This window comes from Hyperoodon ampullatus, assembly GCF_949752795.1.
Source record: "Hyperoodon ampullatus genome assembly, chromosome: 3".
In the NCBI taxonomy this organism is placed as follows: Eukaryota; Metazoa; Chordata; class Mammalia; order Artiodactyla; family Ziphiidae; genus Hyperoodon; species Hyperoodon ampullatus.
The window spans coordinates 16,520,613-16,541,186 of record NC_136916.1 but is presented as its reverse complement, the minus strand read 5'-3'; the positions used below and the strand labels follow the sequence as shown (position 1 = coordinate 16,541,186).

At 39.5% G+C, this 20,574-nt stretch overlaps 1 protein-coding gene and 1 pseudogene across 2 annotated transcripts in view; one reads left to right on the top strand and one right to left on the bottom strand.

The window, feature by feature from the left end:
* CCDC7 (coiled-coil domain containing 7) overlaps window positions 1-20,574 on the bottom strand; it is a gene marked incomplete at both ends in the record, with an annotated part of 108,913 nt that overhangs the window by 35,736 nt on the left and 52,603 nt on the right. Inside the window, 2 exon segments of the mRNA XM_079699051.1 lie at window positions 6,732-6,842; window positions 18,119-18,214. Of these exon segments, the coding sequence (XP_079555177.1) occupies window positions 6,732-6,842; window positions 18,119-18,214 (207 nt within the window).
* LOC307049895 (vacuolar protein sorting-associated protein VTA1 homolog) lies at window positions 4,522-5,444 on the top strand (annotated as a pseudogene). Its single transcript has one exon. The product of its transcript is annotated as a vacuolar protein sorting-associated protein VTA1 homolog (transcript).

The window sequence follows — 20,574 nt, the reverse complement described above, 5'->3', positions numbered from 1 at the left end:
ATAAAAGGGAACAAAATTGGGTCATTTGTAGAGATGTGGATGGACCTAGAGACTGTCATACAGAGTGAAGTAAGTCAGACAGAGAAAAACAAATATGGTATATTAAGGCATATATGTGAAATCTAGAAAAACGGTACAGATGAACCTGTTTGCAAGGCAGAAATAGAGTCACAGATGCAGAGAACAAATGTATGGATACCAAGGGGGGAAAGGTGGGGTGGGATGAATGGGGAGATTGGGATTGACATATATACACTAATATGTATAAAATAGATAACTAATGAGAACCTGCTGTATAGCACAGGGAACTCTACTTCACTTTGCTGTACAGTAGAAACTAATATAACATTGTAAAACAACTATACCCCAGTAAAAAAAAGGAGGTAATTTGTGAAACTTGGTGAAGAGATGTTTCACAACAGACTCCCTCTTTCAGAGTGCTGTGACAGCGGCCACTCTGCCCAAGGAAGGGGGGAGGGCAATGAGGTGAACACTTGATTCCCTCTCCTTCCCCAGCTCCTTTCTCAGGTTTGGCCCACTTATGATGAGTTTCCTGACACTGAAAAAAGGTGTTTTAACCACCCGTATAACCATCTGGAAGGTGCCTGATAAGCCACTCTGATGGTCCTTTGGTTCAACAACGAGCAGCAAGAACAGTAGACGATGAGACTGGTAACCAGACTCAGATTTCCAGTGTCATTTGTGCCACCTTTGCTGTTTTCCTAGTTCAATTAAACCTCCTTATAAGGTGATGTCAATTGGTTTACAAGACAATCCAGATCTTCACTGACAAATTTCAGGGAAAGGAAGAACCAGCAACAGATAGATATCATGTGGCCAGTGAAGAAAGTGACCTAAAAATGGTAATCAGGAACCCATTTATGGATGACCTGTTTAAGTGGTTTCCCAAGGAAATCTCTGCATCTAGTTACTCAACAACGGGAACTCACAGAGAACACTGATGGACTCACCACCAAGGAATTCACGGCCAGGTAGTGGTCCATAGGTGACCCAACACAGACACTCTAGAGTCCAAATGATGATGACATCTATGACTAACACAAGTGCTCTTCCCTCTGCATTTCCCAGTGAATCTTGAGATGAACCCGAGACACAACCCCCCTGCCATTACTTTTACCCAACCTCTCAGTGTTCTATATAAACAAGAATTAAGGTTAGGCTAAGATTCTTATCTCCCCAGTTGTGATATGAGGATATGTACTAAGGTTCAATGTAGAGATAGGTGAGAACTGCATATCTGGGCCTTTTGGACACTGATGCACATATGACTAAGATCTCTATAACCACGGACACTACGATGAGGAGAAAACAGATAATGCTCACTGGTTTTTGGTCTGAGCTCACCAAATGGGATCTTTATCCAAATCCAACTATAGGCATGTCCCTACATGCCACTAAAAATCTCCATTGTTATGGCTTCCATTACTGAATGTATTATTGGTTTAGATGTATTTTCTATGTGCATCTCACCCCTAAGCCCTGATGGGAACTACTGCATTTTAGGGCCATTTTAGGGGGGGGCATGTGGAAAACCAGTGCCTAGCACCTTTACCATCCAAAAACAACTCATTGCCCTTATTGCTGAACTTAATGAAACAAAAGTTCTCCATGAGGTTATTTCTCCATTCATAAGCCCTTTCGGTCTGTGTGTAAGGCCTTGGGTACCTAGAGACTCAATTGATTACCGCTGGCTCAATGCCCTAGTACAGCTCCAGACACTGGCATCACACGGTCCTGTGACATTCACAGAAGTTTACTGCTCAAGGTGAGTCAAGTAAGTATGCAGCAACTGATATCACAAGTGCCCTTTTTAACACTCCTGTTCACACAAATGGCCAGGATCAGTTTACCTTATGTGCAATGGGTACAACATACCTTTAATGTCCTTCCACAAGCCCATGACCTAGAAAAAGCCCTGCTCCAAGATCGAGTACTAAAACTTCCACTATACTGATGACATCCTCCACTGAAACCAGATAAGAGTACTACCCAACATGGACTGGATTCTATGATGACCCACATGTGACAGCACAGCTGGGTCATTAATGTAAACAAGGTACCAAGATCTAATACCCAACTGAAATCCCTGGGGGCAAAGTGGAAAGGGGTACACTGTCACTCCAAGCTCCAAGGAAACTGTTTTCCTTCTCCACCCCCCTACAAGATACAAAGGAGGCCAAGCTTTTTTCAAGCACTCCAAAGAGCCAAGCTTATTTCTGTCTCTACCACAACAAACACAAAGGACACTCAGTGTAGGTGTGTGTATGAATATCTGTATGTATATGTGCATATATATGTATACATATGTATATATAGGAGTTCAACTCCAGGCCAAAATCCTGCTTGATTTTGCAGGTCCAACCATAGACTTACAAGGTCTCTACCTGAAAGTTCTCATGGGGGAATACTTCTCACCCCACACCAAATTTGATGCATACCCAGTGAACTTTAGACACTGGAGGTAGTTGCAGTGGAGGACTAAGGCCCATCCATACCATGCTCTTATGCATTCTGGATTCCTATACAGGTGCCTCCATCAGAGGCCTCCTTGTGAAAGGGGGAGGGGTCAGTTGATACACTGTACTTTTCAGGTGCCTCTGTGTAGACCACTTTACTGGGGGAACCTAAAGATACTTTCCTCAGTTACTACACAGTATCCAGGACTTTTACACTCCTAGCCATCCTACATCAATTTCCACAAGGTTCCTGAGGTCATAAAAGGGCAAGAGCCTTTTGTTTGGGGCTCCTTCAGATATGAGATAATCTTCCGCCAACCCCTACTCCCATCCGCACTGATACATCTGACCCTTGCCTGGTTTGGTTCCATGGGGAAAATGAAACACTGGTGGAGCTGGGGCCCTTTCCTGTTTAGACTCTTGCTTATACTATTATAGGAAGTACATAAAAGCTTAATTGTTACTTTCAGTTTGGCTTGCTATCTTAATTGACCAAGTCAAAACAGCCAGCTTTCTCTGACAGACTGGCATAGAGAACAAAGTAGTCAATAAAGTAAAATTCCTTTCTGGAAGGAGCACTTTGAGAGATGCTAGTGAGACTCTTTCAGGACATACTGCTGGATCATTTGCAAGAGTCAAAGGGTCCCACAGGGCACATCACTGGTCAGGCTAATGTGCCTCCAGAAATGCTAGTGGACACCATGGGGCTCTCCAGGAGAGTACCATCATATTGTCTATGTGTAACTCTATTCTCATTCTTCCAAGCCCTGGTGGAAATTACTGCACTTAAGGCCATGTTAGAGGAGCACAAGAGGATTGTGAACCTACCCGATTACCAGCACCTAGTACCTCTGTCTCCCAAAAATCTGCCTGGGAAAGAAGAAGGAAAAACTGCCCTCTTTACTGAGTTAATGCAGCCAAAGGCTCCTTGAGACTATATCCCTATTCAATAATTCACTTGACTTGTGTACCTGATCTTGAGTTCACAGATACTCAATTGATTTTGGCTGTTCAATCAACAGGACAGCCTTGGCATCAGTGGTATCTGACAGTGTGACTGTCGTAGTAACTTGTCCAGAGTGTGGGAACTTGTTATTCAGCAATGGATATCACAAACCCCCTTTTCAGTATCCCTCTGAATGGGAATGATTCCAGTCAGTTCATCTTTATGTGGAATGGGTACAATTCACCATTCATATCCTTCCACAAGTCTATCTGAATTTCCTATCTGTCATCAAGGTATCAAAGCCTAGAAAATCTGCAGATTTTCCAGAGGAGGGACTAGCCCTCTACTCTACTGATAATGTCATCCTATTGAGTCCAGAGAAGGGAGCTGGACAACAGCCCAACAAGGGCTGGACACCCTGCTGACACACAGGTGGCAACTTGCTGGGCCACTTTTACAGAAAACGTACAAGTACACAAGTGAAATTCCTGGGCTTGACCTGGGTATGGAGTCTCATTGTCTCATTCCATGGGAAAAGACTGGCTTTGATCCTCTCTGCCCCAGCAATTAAAAAGGAGGCCCAGGGACTGATGGAACTCTTCATCTACTTGCATTCTTAATGCCATCCATCTAAAGGGTTACAAGAAAGGTCATTTCCTTTCAGTGGGGCCACAACAAGGAGGATGACCTGCAAGCCCTCCAACAAGCCACCTAGGCTACCCTTCCTTTTGGCCCCTCTGATCCATTTTGCCATTTGAGTTACAGATCTCAGCAACTATCTATTCACCAACTGGAGCTTAAGGCAGAAGGACACTGCCACAGGTCAGAGGCATCTGTTGGGGTTTTTAATTCATCATCTCTAGGAACAGCTCGCTGAAAGGTACACACCCTTTAAGAGACAATTATTAGTCCATTATTGGGCTTCAGGGGATACTGAACACATGACCCACGACTGTGAAACAGTCTCAAGACAACAAATTCCGACCAACAGTTATCAACGGTTTTGCTTTTGTTCTCTAATTATCTTAGGGCATTCATACTTTACGTCAGTGCAAAATTTCTATAAGAACGTGCCCAAATAGGATTCCTGGAGTGGAGATGTCCACGCTTGCTCCGCTGCCCCCACTGCCCCCACAGTTTAAGAGCGTACAGCATCATCTGAGGACGGCTCAGGAGCATGACAAGTGGGGCCCCCCGGTGGTGGCTTATTACTGTCGTTTGTATGCAATGCAAACAGGAATGAAGGTTGATAGTAAAACCCCTGAATGTTGTACATTTTCACCAAAGCGAATGGATCAGTTAGAAGCTCTTATGAAACAGTTGGGTGATAATGAAGCTGTAACTCAAGAAATAGTTGGCTCTGCCCATTTGGAGAATTATGATTTGAAAATGTTTTTGTATGTAGATAATGAAGATCATGCTGGGCGATTTCACAAAAACATGATCAAGTCCTTCTAACTGAAAGTCTTTTAATAGATGTCAAAATAGCGGTTGGAGAACTCACTGATGAAAACGTGAAACACAGAAAGTATGCAAGGTGGAAGGCAACATATATTCATAATTTTTTAAAGAATGGAGAGACTCCTCAAGCAGGGCCTGGTGGGATTGAAGAAGATAATGATGTTGAAGAAAATGAAAATGCTGGAGCAACCTCTCTGCCCACTCAGCCCCTCAGCCGTCATCTTCAACGTATGACCCAAGCAACATGCCATCAAGCAGCTTTACTGGAATACAAATTCCTCCCGGTGCCCGCATTCCTGCTAATACCCCCGAAGAAGTTCCTCACAGCACAGGTGTAACAAGTAACACTATCCAGCCTACTCCACAGACTATTCCGGCCATTGATCCTGCACTTTTCAGTACAGTTTCCCAGGGAGATACCCAACTAACATCAGAGGACTTTGCTAGACCTCAGAAATACTGCAAATAACGCTGGCAGAGCTTTGCAGCATGAAGATGTCAGCAATGCAGTGCAGAATCTACAGAAGACCCTCAAGTTACTGACCACAGGCAGAGAATGAAGCCTTTGTAGAACAGATCCATGCATTTTTGGCTTAAAGAACTAACAGTCCATTACTCTATCTTCAGCCTATCAGAAGCACAGTTTTAAGGAAGACTTCAGTTCCACTGACTATAACAATAAAGTCTGTGTCTGTGTATCAGATTCCTGTTGAAGCTTTCATCAACAGCCTCGACCAATTTTCATTGTCCATTTAGTGGATCCAGTAATCTCTGGGTATACACAGGGCTGATGCGAGCAAGATCCTAAAAATGTCCACTGAACCCTGCTTGTTCAAAAAATGAAAACACACTCCTATAAAATATACTGGAAATCAGCTTTGTATCTTAATCTAAATAAATTAAGGAATTTTTAAATCCATAATTTGGACAAACAGACCGTATTACTTTGCTATAAAATTCTAATTTAACTTTTAATAAAGATTGCAAGAATATTCTAGATTAGAGGTCACGTTTTGTTTTCCTCAGGACTTATGAAACAGATATGAACGTCCTAAATTGTTAGATGAATCTGAAAGAGATTATGTTTAAGTTTCAATTTATATTCATATTAATTATAGCTACATTAAAGGTTAAAATGGGGCTTCCCTGGTGGCGCAGTGGTTGAGAGTCCGCCTGCCGATGCAGGGGATGCGGGTTCGTGCCCCGGTTCAGGAAGATCCCACATGCCGTGGAGCAGCTGGGCCCGTGAGCCATGGCCACTGAGCCTGCGCATTCAGAGCCTGTGCTCCGCAACGGGAGAGGCCACAACAGTGAGAGGCCCGCGTAACGCAAAAAAAAAAAAAAAAAAAAAAAGTTAAAGTGTTCATGGAAAGAAATATAACAAGGTAAACAGGTAGAATCAGTTTTAGATGTAAGAATAATGTTGGTTTCCCAATTGTTTTCCCTTATCCATTGGCACTTAAGGTGAATTGGTATTTGCTTCATAGGCAGTTTGACTGCATGTATCAGAGAATGAACACAAGATATTTGCAGTAATGCCTGGAAACTTGGTGCTTTGAGTTAAGGTTCTCCTCTGCTACTATGGAATGGATTCCATAGAGTGTATAGCTATGAATGATGCAGATTTTAAGAACATAGATTCTCAGTTGATAAGTTAATAAGTTTTGTGAGGAATTATGGACTTACTGTGTCACTTGCATTTGTGCTGTGTAAAAAATAAATACAATGATTCTTTTAACTAGTTCAAAAAAAAATGCCCAAATACATATTCACGAACCAAAGAAAAAGGATCTTCTGATGAGTACAATTTAAAATAATTTAAAGTCATCTATAATTATTATACTTACTAATGAGACTTTCATCTCTAGAAGATTTTTGTTTCTCTGCATGCATTTCTGTTTCTGACTTTGAGTCCTGATGCTTAGACATAAGATTTTCATCTGACACATGATCATGAGCTACATAAAGAGATATATTTAGTGCATTAAACTGAAAAACAGGTCTATTGTGAAATCCCTATATATCAAATTTATACACGTTTAGCAGTATTTTCTTTCATTTTTATAAACATAAAATATAAGTAAATTACCATAATGCTAGACCTGACATAAAAATAGTGAGGAAAATTTTAATGTGTGTAAGACTCACTGTTTCATAAATATTTGTTGGCATCAAATATATTTTATATTAGTCCCTACTTGTTTTAGATTATTATAGCTTAGGTTAATATATACTCATAGACCAAATAATGAAAATGTATATGTAAAGGTTATTCATTACATGATATTTTTAATTGCAAAATACTCAAAAGCACCTAAATGTACTAGCATGTGAGATTGGTTGAAAAACAAGGTACATACTATAAATTAGGGTAACACAAATTATGGTGTATGATGTGGTACAAAGAGTTACACATAAAGCTATAAAAAGATACTTATAACCCAACTTCGAGGGACTGCTAGGAGATGGATTAATTGTAGAAAAAATGAAAAGAGAAGGTATCAAGTATGCTATCTTTTAGGAAAGAAAAGAATGGGAAATGAAAAGAAAATATAAGATACTTACCTTTAGAAAAGGAAATACAAGAAAGATAAACCAGAAAACAATGTAGTTGGTCACCTAAAGTTGCATGCAGAATAGGACACGAGGACTACTGTTAAATCTAAACATGTCCCGGGCAGTGATGACATCCTTGATGCAACAAATGTTTCTCATATTTAATGAGAAAGTAGGTAGAGCCCTCAGGATTGCTTTGCCCAGTGACCCAAAGAAACCAAAGAGATTTGGATAGTTTGATTCCACCACAAAGAAAGTAATCTTGTTAAAATTATTTAAGGACAGAAGCACCTTTCCTGGTGTGTTACTACAGAACCCCCTCTTTCAGAACATCTTCCATGGCCACTTTGACCAAGGAGGATAAAGAAGGAGGTAGGTGGGAGAAATGTCATGTACACCTGAGACCTTCTCCTTCCTTTACTAGCTATTATTTGTTCTTGGACTGGTTTGGTCCAATCGTGGTGAGTTCTCTGACACTGGAAAACTTTTTTGGTCTACTCTTACGGCCACCTATATGGGGCTCTGCAAGCCACCTGATAGTTCCTTGATTTGACAATGAGAAGTAAGAAAAGTAAATGATGAGATTGTTTACCAGACTCAGATTTAAGTTCATTCTTGCCACTCTCACTGGTCACCTGTCTCAATTAAACCTCCTTATAAGGTGATGTCACTTGGTTCATGGCACAATCCATGTGTGAAATGAAAAATTTCCAAGCAAAGAAAAAGCAGCTACTGGCAAGACACTAACTTTTCACTAGTAGTCAGAGTGATGTAAAAATGGTAATTGGGTACTTACTCCTGGATCATTGGGTTAAGGTCTTTCCCAAAGATATCTATGGGTCTTGTTACCCAACAATGGGTCTCAAGGAGGAGACTGATAGACTCTCCATCAGATACTTGTGACTAGATAATGGCCACTGGGGGCACAACAGAGTCCACATACTGACAACTCCTATGACTAATATAAATAATATTCCTTCCAACCCTCCCAGTGAATCTTGACCTGAAATCAGAGTGTATCTCTCTACTTTTACCCAAACCTCTTAACTTTAAAAATAAACAAGACTATGAGTTAGGCCAAGGTCCTTATGTCCTCACTGGGAACATGAGAACATTTGCCAAGGTCACAGTTCAATGGGAAGGTGAGGAAGAATTTCATTCCCTGGTCCTTTTGTACCAAGATGAGGGAAAACAATATATATATATATGTATATATTTATATAGTCTAAGTGTGCATCCTTAACACCCCATCCTTATCCCCAAGCCATGATCATAAACACTACAACTGAGGGCATTTCAGTGGCTCTGGTAGTCTATTAGGTAGTCTGAACCTAACAGTCTACCAGTACCTAGTCCCTTTGACTACCAAAGCAACTCCCTAGAGGATGAAAAGAGACAGCTTCCTCATTACTGAGCTTAATGAAGCAAAAATTCTTCATAAGACTATTTCTCCACTCAGTAGCCCCATCTGGCCTGTGGATTAGGCCTCAGGTGTATGGAGATTCAATTGATTATTAGAGGCTCAATGCAGTCACGCAGCTCGAGCACTAGTGTTACCTGAAATTATGACAGCCATAGAGGCTGTGGCCCAAGCTGAGGCAAGTACAAAGCAACTGACATTACAAATGTCTCTTTTAAGCATCCCTGTCCACAGGGATGATCAGGATCAGTCTGCCATACGTGTAATGGGTTGCAACGCACTTTTAATGTCCTTCCATAAGGCCATGACCTGGAAAAAGTCCCACTCCCACATGGAGCCCTAGCCTCCCCCTATATTAACAATAACCTCCACTAGGCCTAGGCAAGGGAATTACCCAACAAACACAGAAAGCATGTGGACTTACATGTGACAGTTAAGTCTGGGCCATTAATACAGAAAAAGTACCAGGACCTGGTACCCAAGTGAAATCTCTGGGAGTAAACTGAGAAGAGGCAGTATGTCTCATTCCATAGGAGACAACTGCCAAGCTTTAGTTCCTCTAAGCCCCCACAAACACAAAGGAGGCCCAAAGATTGGTGGAACTTTTCAGCTCCTAGTACTTTGACATTCACCATGTGGTCATCTTGATGGCATTTGTCTATTAGGATACCATTTTTGGTCTCTACCTTTGAGTACGACATAGCAACAGGATGTCCTAGAGGCCCTCCAACAGGTTTCTGACTCTGTCCATCCCCTTGGCCCCTCTGATACACATTTGTGTTTGGGTTACAGATCTCAGCAACCTCTCAGTTTGCTGATTAGAGCCTATGGCAGAAGTACACTGCCAGAGGCCAGAGGCGCCCATTAGGCTTTTGGTATCATAGTCACCTGGAGTCAGATGAAAGGTACAAACCCTTTAAGCGACTACTATTGGCCTGTTACAAGGCCTTGGTGTATATTTAGTATAGGACCCATGGCCATGAAATAGTCTTATGACTAGAAATACCAACCAAAAGTTATGAATAGTTTGGCTTTTATTCTCTAGCTATCTTGGGGTATTCACACTTTTAGACTAAGTGTAAAACTGCTATAAAATATATGCTTAAATACTGATTCATGAACCAAAGAAAAATATCTTCTGATCACTTTAATTTAAAATAATTCAGGCAGTGACATCAGCAAAATGGCAGGCTAAGAGATCGCAGTCCCGTAGCCCACGGAAACACTGATTTAACAATTCATGGATGAAATACATTTATGAGAGCTTCAGAGTCCACTCAAGAAGTTCCAGCATGCTGGTGGAACATAACATCCTAGATAGCTGCATTAAAAGGGTAAGAAGAACAGTTTTGCTTTACCTATGTCACCCCTCCACCAAGTCAGCACAGCTCAACACAGAGAGAGATTCCCTCACCCACAATTTTTCCCATGGGAGAAAGAGAGAGGGAAGTGAGTATAAGGCTCTCAAAGCCTTTCAGGGTGCTGCCTGAGAGGCCCACTTCTATCTCACCTTAATTAGAACACTGAAGCAATCAACATAGCTGGATTGTCTGTGGGCAGCTAGAAAAAAGACTTCAAATAAAAAAACCTAACTTTACACCTCAAGGAACTAGAAAGAGAAAAATAAACTAAACTCAAAGTTATGAGAAGGAAGGAAGTAATAAAGGTTAGAGCAGGAATAAATGAAACAGAAAACAGAAAATTTTTCTAAAATTTTAGCCCATTCATGAATGGGCTAATCCCATTCATGAGGGCTCCATCCTCATGACCTAAGCACCTCCCCACTCCTAATACAATTACATTGGACATTAGGATTTTAACACATGAATTATGGGGGGGACACAAACATTCACCAACAGAAACTTCCAAATTCATTTTATGAGGCCAGCATTACCTAGATACCAAAGTCAAACAAAGACACCACAAGAAAATGACAAGCCAATATCCCTGATGAACTCAGATGCAAAAATTCTCAACAAACTACTAGCAAACAATTCAACGGCACATTAAAAAGATCATACACCATGACCAAATGGTATTTACTCTACTCAGGCAAGGATGGTCCATTATCAAATCAATGTGACACATACACCACATTACAGAGCAAGGGATAAATATTACATGATCATCTCAACAGGTGCAGAAAAAAAATCTGAAAATATTCAATACTTTTTCATGATAAAAACTCCCATAAATTAGGGATAAAAGGAATTTACCTCAACCCAATAAAGGCTATATGTAGAAAATCCTGAAGACTCCACCAAAAAGCTGTTAGAACTAATAAATGAATTCAGTAAAGGTGCAACATACAAAATCAATATAAAAAATTCAAAAATCAATTGCATTTTATACACTAACAACAAACTATGAGAAAGAGAAATTAAGAAAATAATCCCATTTACAATGACATCAAAAAGAAAAAAAGTAAATTTGACAAAGGAGATGAAGTATTCATACACTGAAACTATAAAATATTGATGACAGAAATTAAAGAAGACAAAAATAATACAAAGATATTCCACGCTCATGAACTGGAAGAATTAATATTTTTAAAATGTCTACACCACCCAAAGCAAGCTATGGATTAAATGCAATCCTTATTAAATTTCCAATGGCATTTTTCACAGAAATAGAACAAAAAAATCCTAAAGTTTGTATGGAATCACAAAAGATCCTTTATAGTCAAAACAATCTTGAGAAAAAAGTACAAAGGTGGTGGCATCATACTTCCTGATTTCAAACTACAGCTGACCCTTGAACAACATGGGGGTTAGGGGCACTGACCTCCCTTCCCACCTACACAGTCGAAAATCCACACAGAATTTTACAGTTGGCCCTCTATATCCATGGCTCTGCATCCACAGATTCAACCAACCTCAGATTATACAGTACCATAGCATGTATTTACTGAAAAAACTCTGTGTATAAGTAGACTCATGCAGTTCAAATCTGTGTTGTTCAAGGGTCAGTTGTGTATTACAAAGCTATTGTAATCAAAACAGTATGGTATTGCCATAAAAATGGACATATAAATCAATGGAAGAGAACAGAGATTCCAGAAATAAACCTACACATATACGGTCAATTAATTTATGACAAATCAGCCAAGAATACACAGTGAGGAAAGGACAGTCTATTCAATAAATGATGCTGGGAAAACTGGACAGCTACATGCAAAAGAACGAAACTGGACCACTATCTTACACACACAAATCAATGCAAAATCAACTAAAGACTTGAATGTAAGACCAGAAACCATAACACTCCTAGAAGAAAACATAGGCGGTAAGCTCCCTGACATTATCAGTCTTGGTGAAGACTTTTTGGATTTGACACCAAAAGTAAAGGCAACAAAAGCAAAAATAAACAAGTGAGACTGCATCAAACTAAAAAGCTTCTGCACAGCAAAGGAAAACATCAACAAAATGAAAGGCAACCTACAGAATGGGTGAAAATATTTGCAAATCGTATATCTGACCAAGGGTTAATATCCAAAATAAAGAAATAACTCATACAACTCAAAAGCAGAAAAAAAATCTGATTAAGAAATGGATAGAGGATTTGAAAGGACATGTTTCATTACAGGTGGCCTACAGGTACATGAAAAGGTTCTCAACATTATTAATCGTCAGGAAAATGCAAATCGAAACCACAATGAAATACCACCCCATACCTGTTAGAATGGCTATCATCAAAAAGACAAGAAATAAGTGTTGGTGAGAATGTGGAGAAAAGGGAGCCCTTGTGCACTGTTGGTGGGAAGGTAATTTGGTGCAGCCACTGTGGAAAACACTATGGGAGGTTCCCCAAAAAACTAAAAATAGAACTACCTTACAATCCAGCAATTCCACTTCTGGGTATTTTTCTAAAGGAAATGAAAACACTAACTTGAAAAGATATCTAAACCCCTATGTTCACTGCAGCATTATTTATAATAATAATATAATAGCCAAAACATGGAAACAACCTAAGTGTCCATGGACAGATGAATGGATAAAGAAAATGTAGTATACATATATACAAAGGAATATTATTCAGCCATAAAAAAGAAGGAAATCTTGCCATTTGGGACAACATGGATGCATTTTGAGGGTACTATACTAAGTGAAGTAAGTCAGTGAAAGAAAGACAAATACTGTATGATCTCAATTATATGTGGAATTAAAACAAAAACAAAACCAATATCAAAACTCATAGAACAAATTGGTGGTTGCCAAAAGCAGGGGGTAGAGGGTGGGTGAATGGGTGAAGGTGGTCAAAAGGTACAAACTCACAGTTATAAAATAAATAAGTACTGGAGATAAAATGTACAGCATGGTGACTACAGTTAATACTGCATTGCATATTTGAAAGTTCCTAAGAGAGTAGATCTTAAAAATTCTCATCACAAGAAAAAAATTTTAACTATACGTGGTGATAGATGATAACTAAACTTATTGTTGTGATATTTTTTGTAATATATATACATATCTCGAGTCAGTATGTTGTACGTCTGAAACTAATGTTATATGTCAATTATGTATCAACAGAAAAATTAAATTACAAAGGATAAGAAAAGGAACTAAAACTGAAACTAAATTTAAAGAACTGAATCTACTGAAGGAAATAAGAAAGCACTAATGCAAGTAAATCATCAATATAGTATGTGACGTACACCCTCACTCCTGGGCAAAAGAGCAGAGGGATGAACTGTAAACAAATCACAAAACCTTTTTCCTCTTTTTCAACCATAAGTTAAGATGTTTATTGGAGAATTAATTTTTTTAATTTGTTTTATTGAAGTACAGTTGATTTACAATGTTGTGTTAATTTCTGCTGTACAGCAAATTGACTCAGTTATATATATATATATATATATATTTCATATTCTTTTCCATTATGGTTTATTACAGGATATTGAATATAGTTCCCTGTGCTATACAGTAGGACCTTGTTGTTTATCCATCCTATATATAATAGTTTGCATCTGCTAATCCCAAACTCCCAATCCATCCCACCCCCACCCTCCACTCCCTTGGCAACCACAAATCTGTTCTCTATGTTTGCAAATCACAGAAACCTTTTAGTAGGTTTGTTTTTCTAGGGTTCTACATTCTGAAATAATTTTAGAAGCATTTTAAGATAGAGCAAATGAGTAAATGTACTGATGTTGATCAGAGTCAGATTCACACTGTGGAAGGAAGGACATACACACCGGAAACAGAGAAAGATAAGAACAAGTCCTGAGGGGAGAGAATGAAATTGAAAGTGTCTTTGAGAAACCATGATTTCTAAATATGTCTGTGAATATGCATATACACATATATGTGCACATGCTTATGTATGTAAGCATACATGAAGATGACTATATGGATATGTATATTCATATATGTATATCATGTGTACCTGTATGTGGACATGCGTATGTGTTTACACTGAGGCACTGACAACATGCCAAAATCTTCTGCGTGAGCTGTCAGGCCCAACCTTAGACAATTACAAAGGCTTGATCTGGCAGCTGTCATGGGGGAAATCTTCATACTCCACACTAGACTTTGAGACATAGCCAGTGCACTGCAGACATTGGAAGTAGTGCAGTCATGGACTAAGGCCATATCTGCATTCTTAGTCTGAGTGCCTCAATTCTGAAGCATTCTTATGTGGGGAGGACTCAGCTGAGACCCTGTACATAGACCACCTTTTCATTGGACCTTGTAGACATTTTTATTATCTCTGACTCTGTTTTCAGTACTTTTGCACTCCTCCTAGACCTCCCACTTCTACCTCCTCTCAGATCTATAGAACAGTAAGAACCTTTTGTTTGGAGCTCCTTTGGTTGTGAGATGATCTTCCCCCACCCCAGCCCCGTCAGCACTGATGTATCTGACCTTCATCCAATGATGTTCTGTGGGGGAAAATGGAATATTGGTGTGGCTGGGAACCTTTCCTGTTTAGACTCATACTATTACAGTAAGTGAATAAATGCTTAAATTTACTTTCAAGTTACTTGCTGTCTTACTTGACCAACTCAAAAACTGGCAGCTCTCTCCCTGACAAGTTAGCACAGTGAGCAATGTGTCAGTGAAGCACAATTCCTTTCTGGAAGGAGCACTAGTGAGTCCTCAGGGCTCTCTAAGGGGGCACTACTGAGTCATTTGTTAGAGTCTGAGGTTCCCACAGGGCACATGACCATTCAGGCCAATGTGTCTCAGGAACTGCTGACAGATTGTGCGACATGCTTTAGCAGAGTGTTATTTTATTGTTTACATGATCCTCCTATTTTAATAGTCCTGTTTTGCTGGCCAAGATGCCCAGTGGGTGGGTCAAATTAAACATCAAACAGAGGGATTCTGACAAAACTTGGGAAGCAATTCCTTGGCTACTTACCGTTTCATCAATAATGGGATCAAAAGTTGTTGGTGACCCTGCATGCTGAGTTGCACTCAATGACTACTGTTAGATCTAATGCTCCTGAAACTTATGTTCAGCCTTTGCCATAGTGGTTACTGCGATTCATGATTTAATGAAAAGGAATGTAGAGTGCTGAGGATCACTTTACCCAGTGACCTGAAGAGACCTTATAGACGTGGGTCGTTCATCTTCACATTTAAAGGAGTATCTTGTTAAAGAAGTAATCATGTAACCTTGCCGGGTTGCTAATACAGAGACATTTTTTGGAGAGCCTTGACAATGGCCACATTGCACAAGGAGGTGGAATAAAGGAGTATGAAAAAATACAGACATCCAAGACTCTCTCCTTCCTCAGCTGGGTACTGTTTTGGATCCCACAGATGGCTCATCCTTGCCTTTGTAAAACACGTTTTAACTATACTTGAAAAGGCAATAGTGACTCCATGAGCCACCCTGGTGGTGCCTAAGATATACAATGAGGGAATGAGGACAGCAGATGATGAGATTTTTTTTTTTTTTTTTTACCAGATTCAGGTTCCTACGTTCATTTGTGCCACTATTGCTGGACATCAAGCTCGATAAACATCCTAATAAAGTCAGGGAAATTGGTCTACGACACAATCTGGACCTTAACTGACAAATTTCTGGACAATTAATAGTGAATAATGCCAAGATAGCAATGACTTACCAGAAGAGAGAATGATGTAAAAATGGTAGTCTAGTAACCACCCCGGACCATCTGGGCAAAGGCCTTAAAGAGATCAAAGGGTGTGTTACCCCCAAAACAGGGTCTCAAAGGAGTAGATTGATGGGATATTTACCAAGGACCCGAAGGGCAGGTAGTGGGATAAGGGAGGCCCAACAGGCCACTACTGTGGCCTATGACTAACACAGGTGCTAGGTTTCTGCTTTTCCCAGTGATCCTTGCCATGAATCAAAATACTCTGCCAACTTTTACCAAGACTTTACGGCTTTCAAGATAAACAAGACTATGGGTTAGGCCGGGCCCCATATATCCAGTGGGAATGTGAGGACTTATGATAAAGTTAGAGTTCAATAGAGATGTGCAGAATTACATTCCCAAGCCTGTGGGACATGGGTGCATAAGTGACTGTGATCACCACAACCCCTGACACCAGGATGAGGAGGACACATAATGCTGAGGTGGTACTCCACGGCCACCACCAATGGGAAACTTACCCAGACCCCACAACAGTGTACCCACTCAGGCCACCTCAAAACTCCATTGTTATGGCCCCCACTGTTGAATGCATTATTGGTATAGAAGTATTGTTTACATGAACCCCTACTTGCATTCACCCCTAAACCCTGATAGAAATTACCACTTTAGCAAGACAAGTGGAAGACTGTGAAACTACTCAACTACCAGAATCTAGTACTTTGTTCCTCAAAAACAAATGAGTGAAGAAGAAAAGTAAATAACTGTCCTTACTGATGAGCTTAATGAAGCAGAAATTCTCCCTGAGACTGTTTCTTCATTCAGTAGCTCAGTGGACCTGGGCATATGTCCTTGTGTGTGTAGAGACTCCAGTGATAATTGGCAGCTCAGTGATGTAGTCCCCAGGCACTAGTTGTATCTGATATTGTGACTGTCATGGAAGCTACTGTCCATAGTGAGAGAATTTGGTATTCTGTAATAGACAGTGCAAATACCCTATGCAGTGTCTCTGTCCACATGGATGATTAGGATCAGTTCATCATATGGGGAATATATTGCAATGCCTCACTAATGTCCTTCCATAAAGCTACATAAATTCCACAACTATCTTTCACTGAACAGTCATGACCTAGAAATGTCCTACACCCAGAGGGAGCACTAGCCTTCCAGTCTATTGATGACATCATCCAAATAGGCCCATACAAGGGCACCACTTAACAAGGACTAGACATCCTACAGACCAATATGTAGCAACATGGCTGGACCATTATTACAGATAAGACATAGTTACCCAGTACCTAACTGAAATCCCTGGGCAAAATCTGTGGGGGGCACAACATCTCATTCCAAAGGAGAAGACTGCCAAGCTTTGACACACTCTACTTGAACAACTGAAAATGAGGCTCAGCTATTGGTGGGACTATTTGGATACTTGCACTCTCATAGTCCCCATGTGTGGTTCTTCATGGCATCCATTACATCCATTACTATTAGATTACTTCAAAGGCCACTCTTTTCAGTGGGGCCACAACCAAGAGGACGCACTTGAGGCCCTCCACCAGGCCTCTCAGGCTATCCTTCCTTTGGGGCCCTCTGATCCTCATTTGCTGTTTGAGTTACAGCTCTCAGCAACATCTCTGTTCACCAAGTACAGTCTGTGGTAGAAGGCTACTACCATAGGTCACAGACAGACACCCTTTGGAGTTTTGGACCTATAATCTTCCAGTCTGCTGAAAGGTATGCATCCTTTGTGAGAAAATTATTGGCCTATGATTGAGCCTTGGTGTCTGAGTATATGACCTATGGCTGTGAAATAATATTACAACCAGAAATACCAATGAAAGTTATGAATACTTTGACTTTTTTTAAAATTAGTTTCTGCTTTATAACAAAGTGAATCAGTCATACATATACATCTGTTCCCACATCCCTTCCCTCTTGCGTCTCCCTCCCTCCCACCCTTCCTATCCCACCCCTCCAGGCGGTCACAAAGCACCGAGCTGATCTTTGACTTTTGCTCTCTAATTTTCTTAGGGTATTTACAACTAACATCAAAGAAACTATAAATATTGCATAAAATATAATCTCAGATGCATAGTCATGAACCAAAGAAAAATATTTTCTACTGAGTTTAATTAAAATAATTTAAAGTCATCTGTAATTATTATACTTATTAAGGTATATTTTACCTTTGAATGTTCTTTGTGTATTTACTTGCATTTGTGTTTTTGATATTGAGTCTTGATCCTCATAGAGAAGATTTCCATCTGGTACTTCAAACTGAGCTACATAAAGAGAAGCATATAATCAAATAAATAGAAAAACAGATCTATTGTGAACCCCAAATTTATAACAAATGTACAGCATAAATTCTTTTATAGACTTATAAGTAGATTACCATAATGCTAGATCTAATATAAAAAGAGAAGAGTTTTAATGGGTATATATTAAAACTGTCTCATTATTTCATTAATAATGCTAGGCATCACATGTGCTTTCTATCATTCTCTATATTTCCTACGTAGGACTTTCATACTTAAGTTAAAACTTAATTATAGGATAAAATATCAGGAAGATGGAGGACTAGGAAGTTCCAGACCCTCATTACCCCATGGATACACTAAGTTAATAACAATATACAGATCAAAATACCATTATGAGAACTCTAGAAACCAGTTAAGAAACTGCATCATCCAAGTGCATTACTGACCAAGAAAAACTGTACCAAAGAGGGTAGGAAGGGTCATGGCATTTTGCCCAGCTTAGTTAGCTCCACCATCTCCCTGGCACAGTGTGCCACAGTGTGCCACAGTCACAAGGAAGTCTCGCAATTTCCAGATCCTCCATTGGGATGAAAAGAGTGAAACTTGCATCCAACTTTGTCATGTCTAGGCACTGCCTGAGTCATTGGTTGCTGTCTTGCCTGATCTGGAAAGCTGATGGGGACAGTTCCATAGTTAGATACCAGGTGGGAGGCTGCTGAAAACAAAGGCAAGTGCCGTCACACATTAGAGCTGCAGGGGTTATGAAGTTCTGCAAATGATGGAGGAGCAAGAGATTACAGGTGGAGGAATACATTAGAAACCAAAACAAAAAGCTCCTGAGAAGAAACAGGAGAGAGCCTCTTAGGGAAATTAGGAGAGTTAAAAAAAAGTCATATATACTAGAATAAAAGAGTACACACAAGCCCAGAGAAGATACATCCCCAGAGAAGGTTTGAGAAGTATCAGAACCTCCATGTGAGGCTTATTAGTCAAGGTGTTCCCCTGTATCTGAAAAGACGGAGAGAGACAGCTATGTTTTCAAATTCCCAAATCTCAACAAAATATGACAAAGCATACAAAGAAACATGGAAACATGTCCCAATCATGGGAATAAAATAAAGTTCCAGAAACCAACCCTAAAAAACCACAGGTCTGTGAATTACCTCACAAGGAATTTTAACAACTGTCTTAAAAATTCTCAATGAGCTGAAAGAAATATAAACTAAATGAAATCAGGAAAATGAAGCATGAACAAAATTAGAATATCAACAAAGATATAGAAACTATAAAAAAAACAACTCTGGTGCTGAGCAATATAATAACTGAATTGAAAAATTCACTAAAGGGGTTCACCATCAGACTTGATCAGGCAGAAAAAAAAAGTCAGCAAACTGGGAGACAGGTCATGTGAAATCATTGTATCTGAGGAGCAAAAAGAAAAAAGAATTAAGAAAAGTGTAGAGAGCATGAAGAATTTATGGGACCCTATCAAGTGGACCAAGATATGGATTATGAAAGTCCCAGAAGAGAAGAGAGAAAAAAGGGAGCAGAGTTTATTTGAAGAAATGACAAAACTTACCAAATTTAAAAAATAAATGGATATACAAATTCAATAAGCTTTATAAACTCCAACTAGGAAAAACCCAAAGAGACCAACACCAAAACACAATGTAGTCAAACTGTCAGAAGTCAAGGAAAAAGAGAAAATCTTAAAAGAGGCAAGAGAAATACAATTTGTTATGTGCAAGGGAGGCTCTATAAGATTATAAATGAATTTCTCAGAAACCTTGCAGGCCCTAAGACAGTGGGATGATACTTTCAGAGTTGCAAAAGAAAAGAACTGTCAACCAAGCATATGATATTTGGCAAAACTGTCCTTCAAAACTGAAGGGGAAATTAAGACTTTCACAGATAAACAAAAGCTGATGGAGTTCATACCACTAGACCTGCTCTGCCAGAAATACTAAAGGAAGTCTTTCAAGTTGAAATGAAAGGATATTAGATGGCATCATGAAGCTGTATGATAATATAAAGGTTTTGGTTAAGGTAAATATATGGACAAATGTAGAAACCTATATTACTGAAATTTTGATGCATAACTTCCCTTTTAATTCTTATATAGAATTAGGAGAAAAAGCATAAAATAACTATAAATCTATGTTAATGGGCACACAATATAGAAAGATGTGATTTGTGACACCAATAAATAAAGTGAGGGGAAAGAGCTTTAAAGGAGTATAGTTTAGTGACTGAAGTATGTATGTGTTTGAAGTTAACTTGTTACCAGTATAAAACAGATTATTGTAACCATAACAAAAACATTTATAGACTATTCATGTTATGGATACATGTTTGTATCCCCCAAAATTCATATGTTGAAG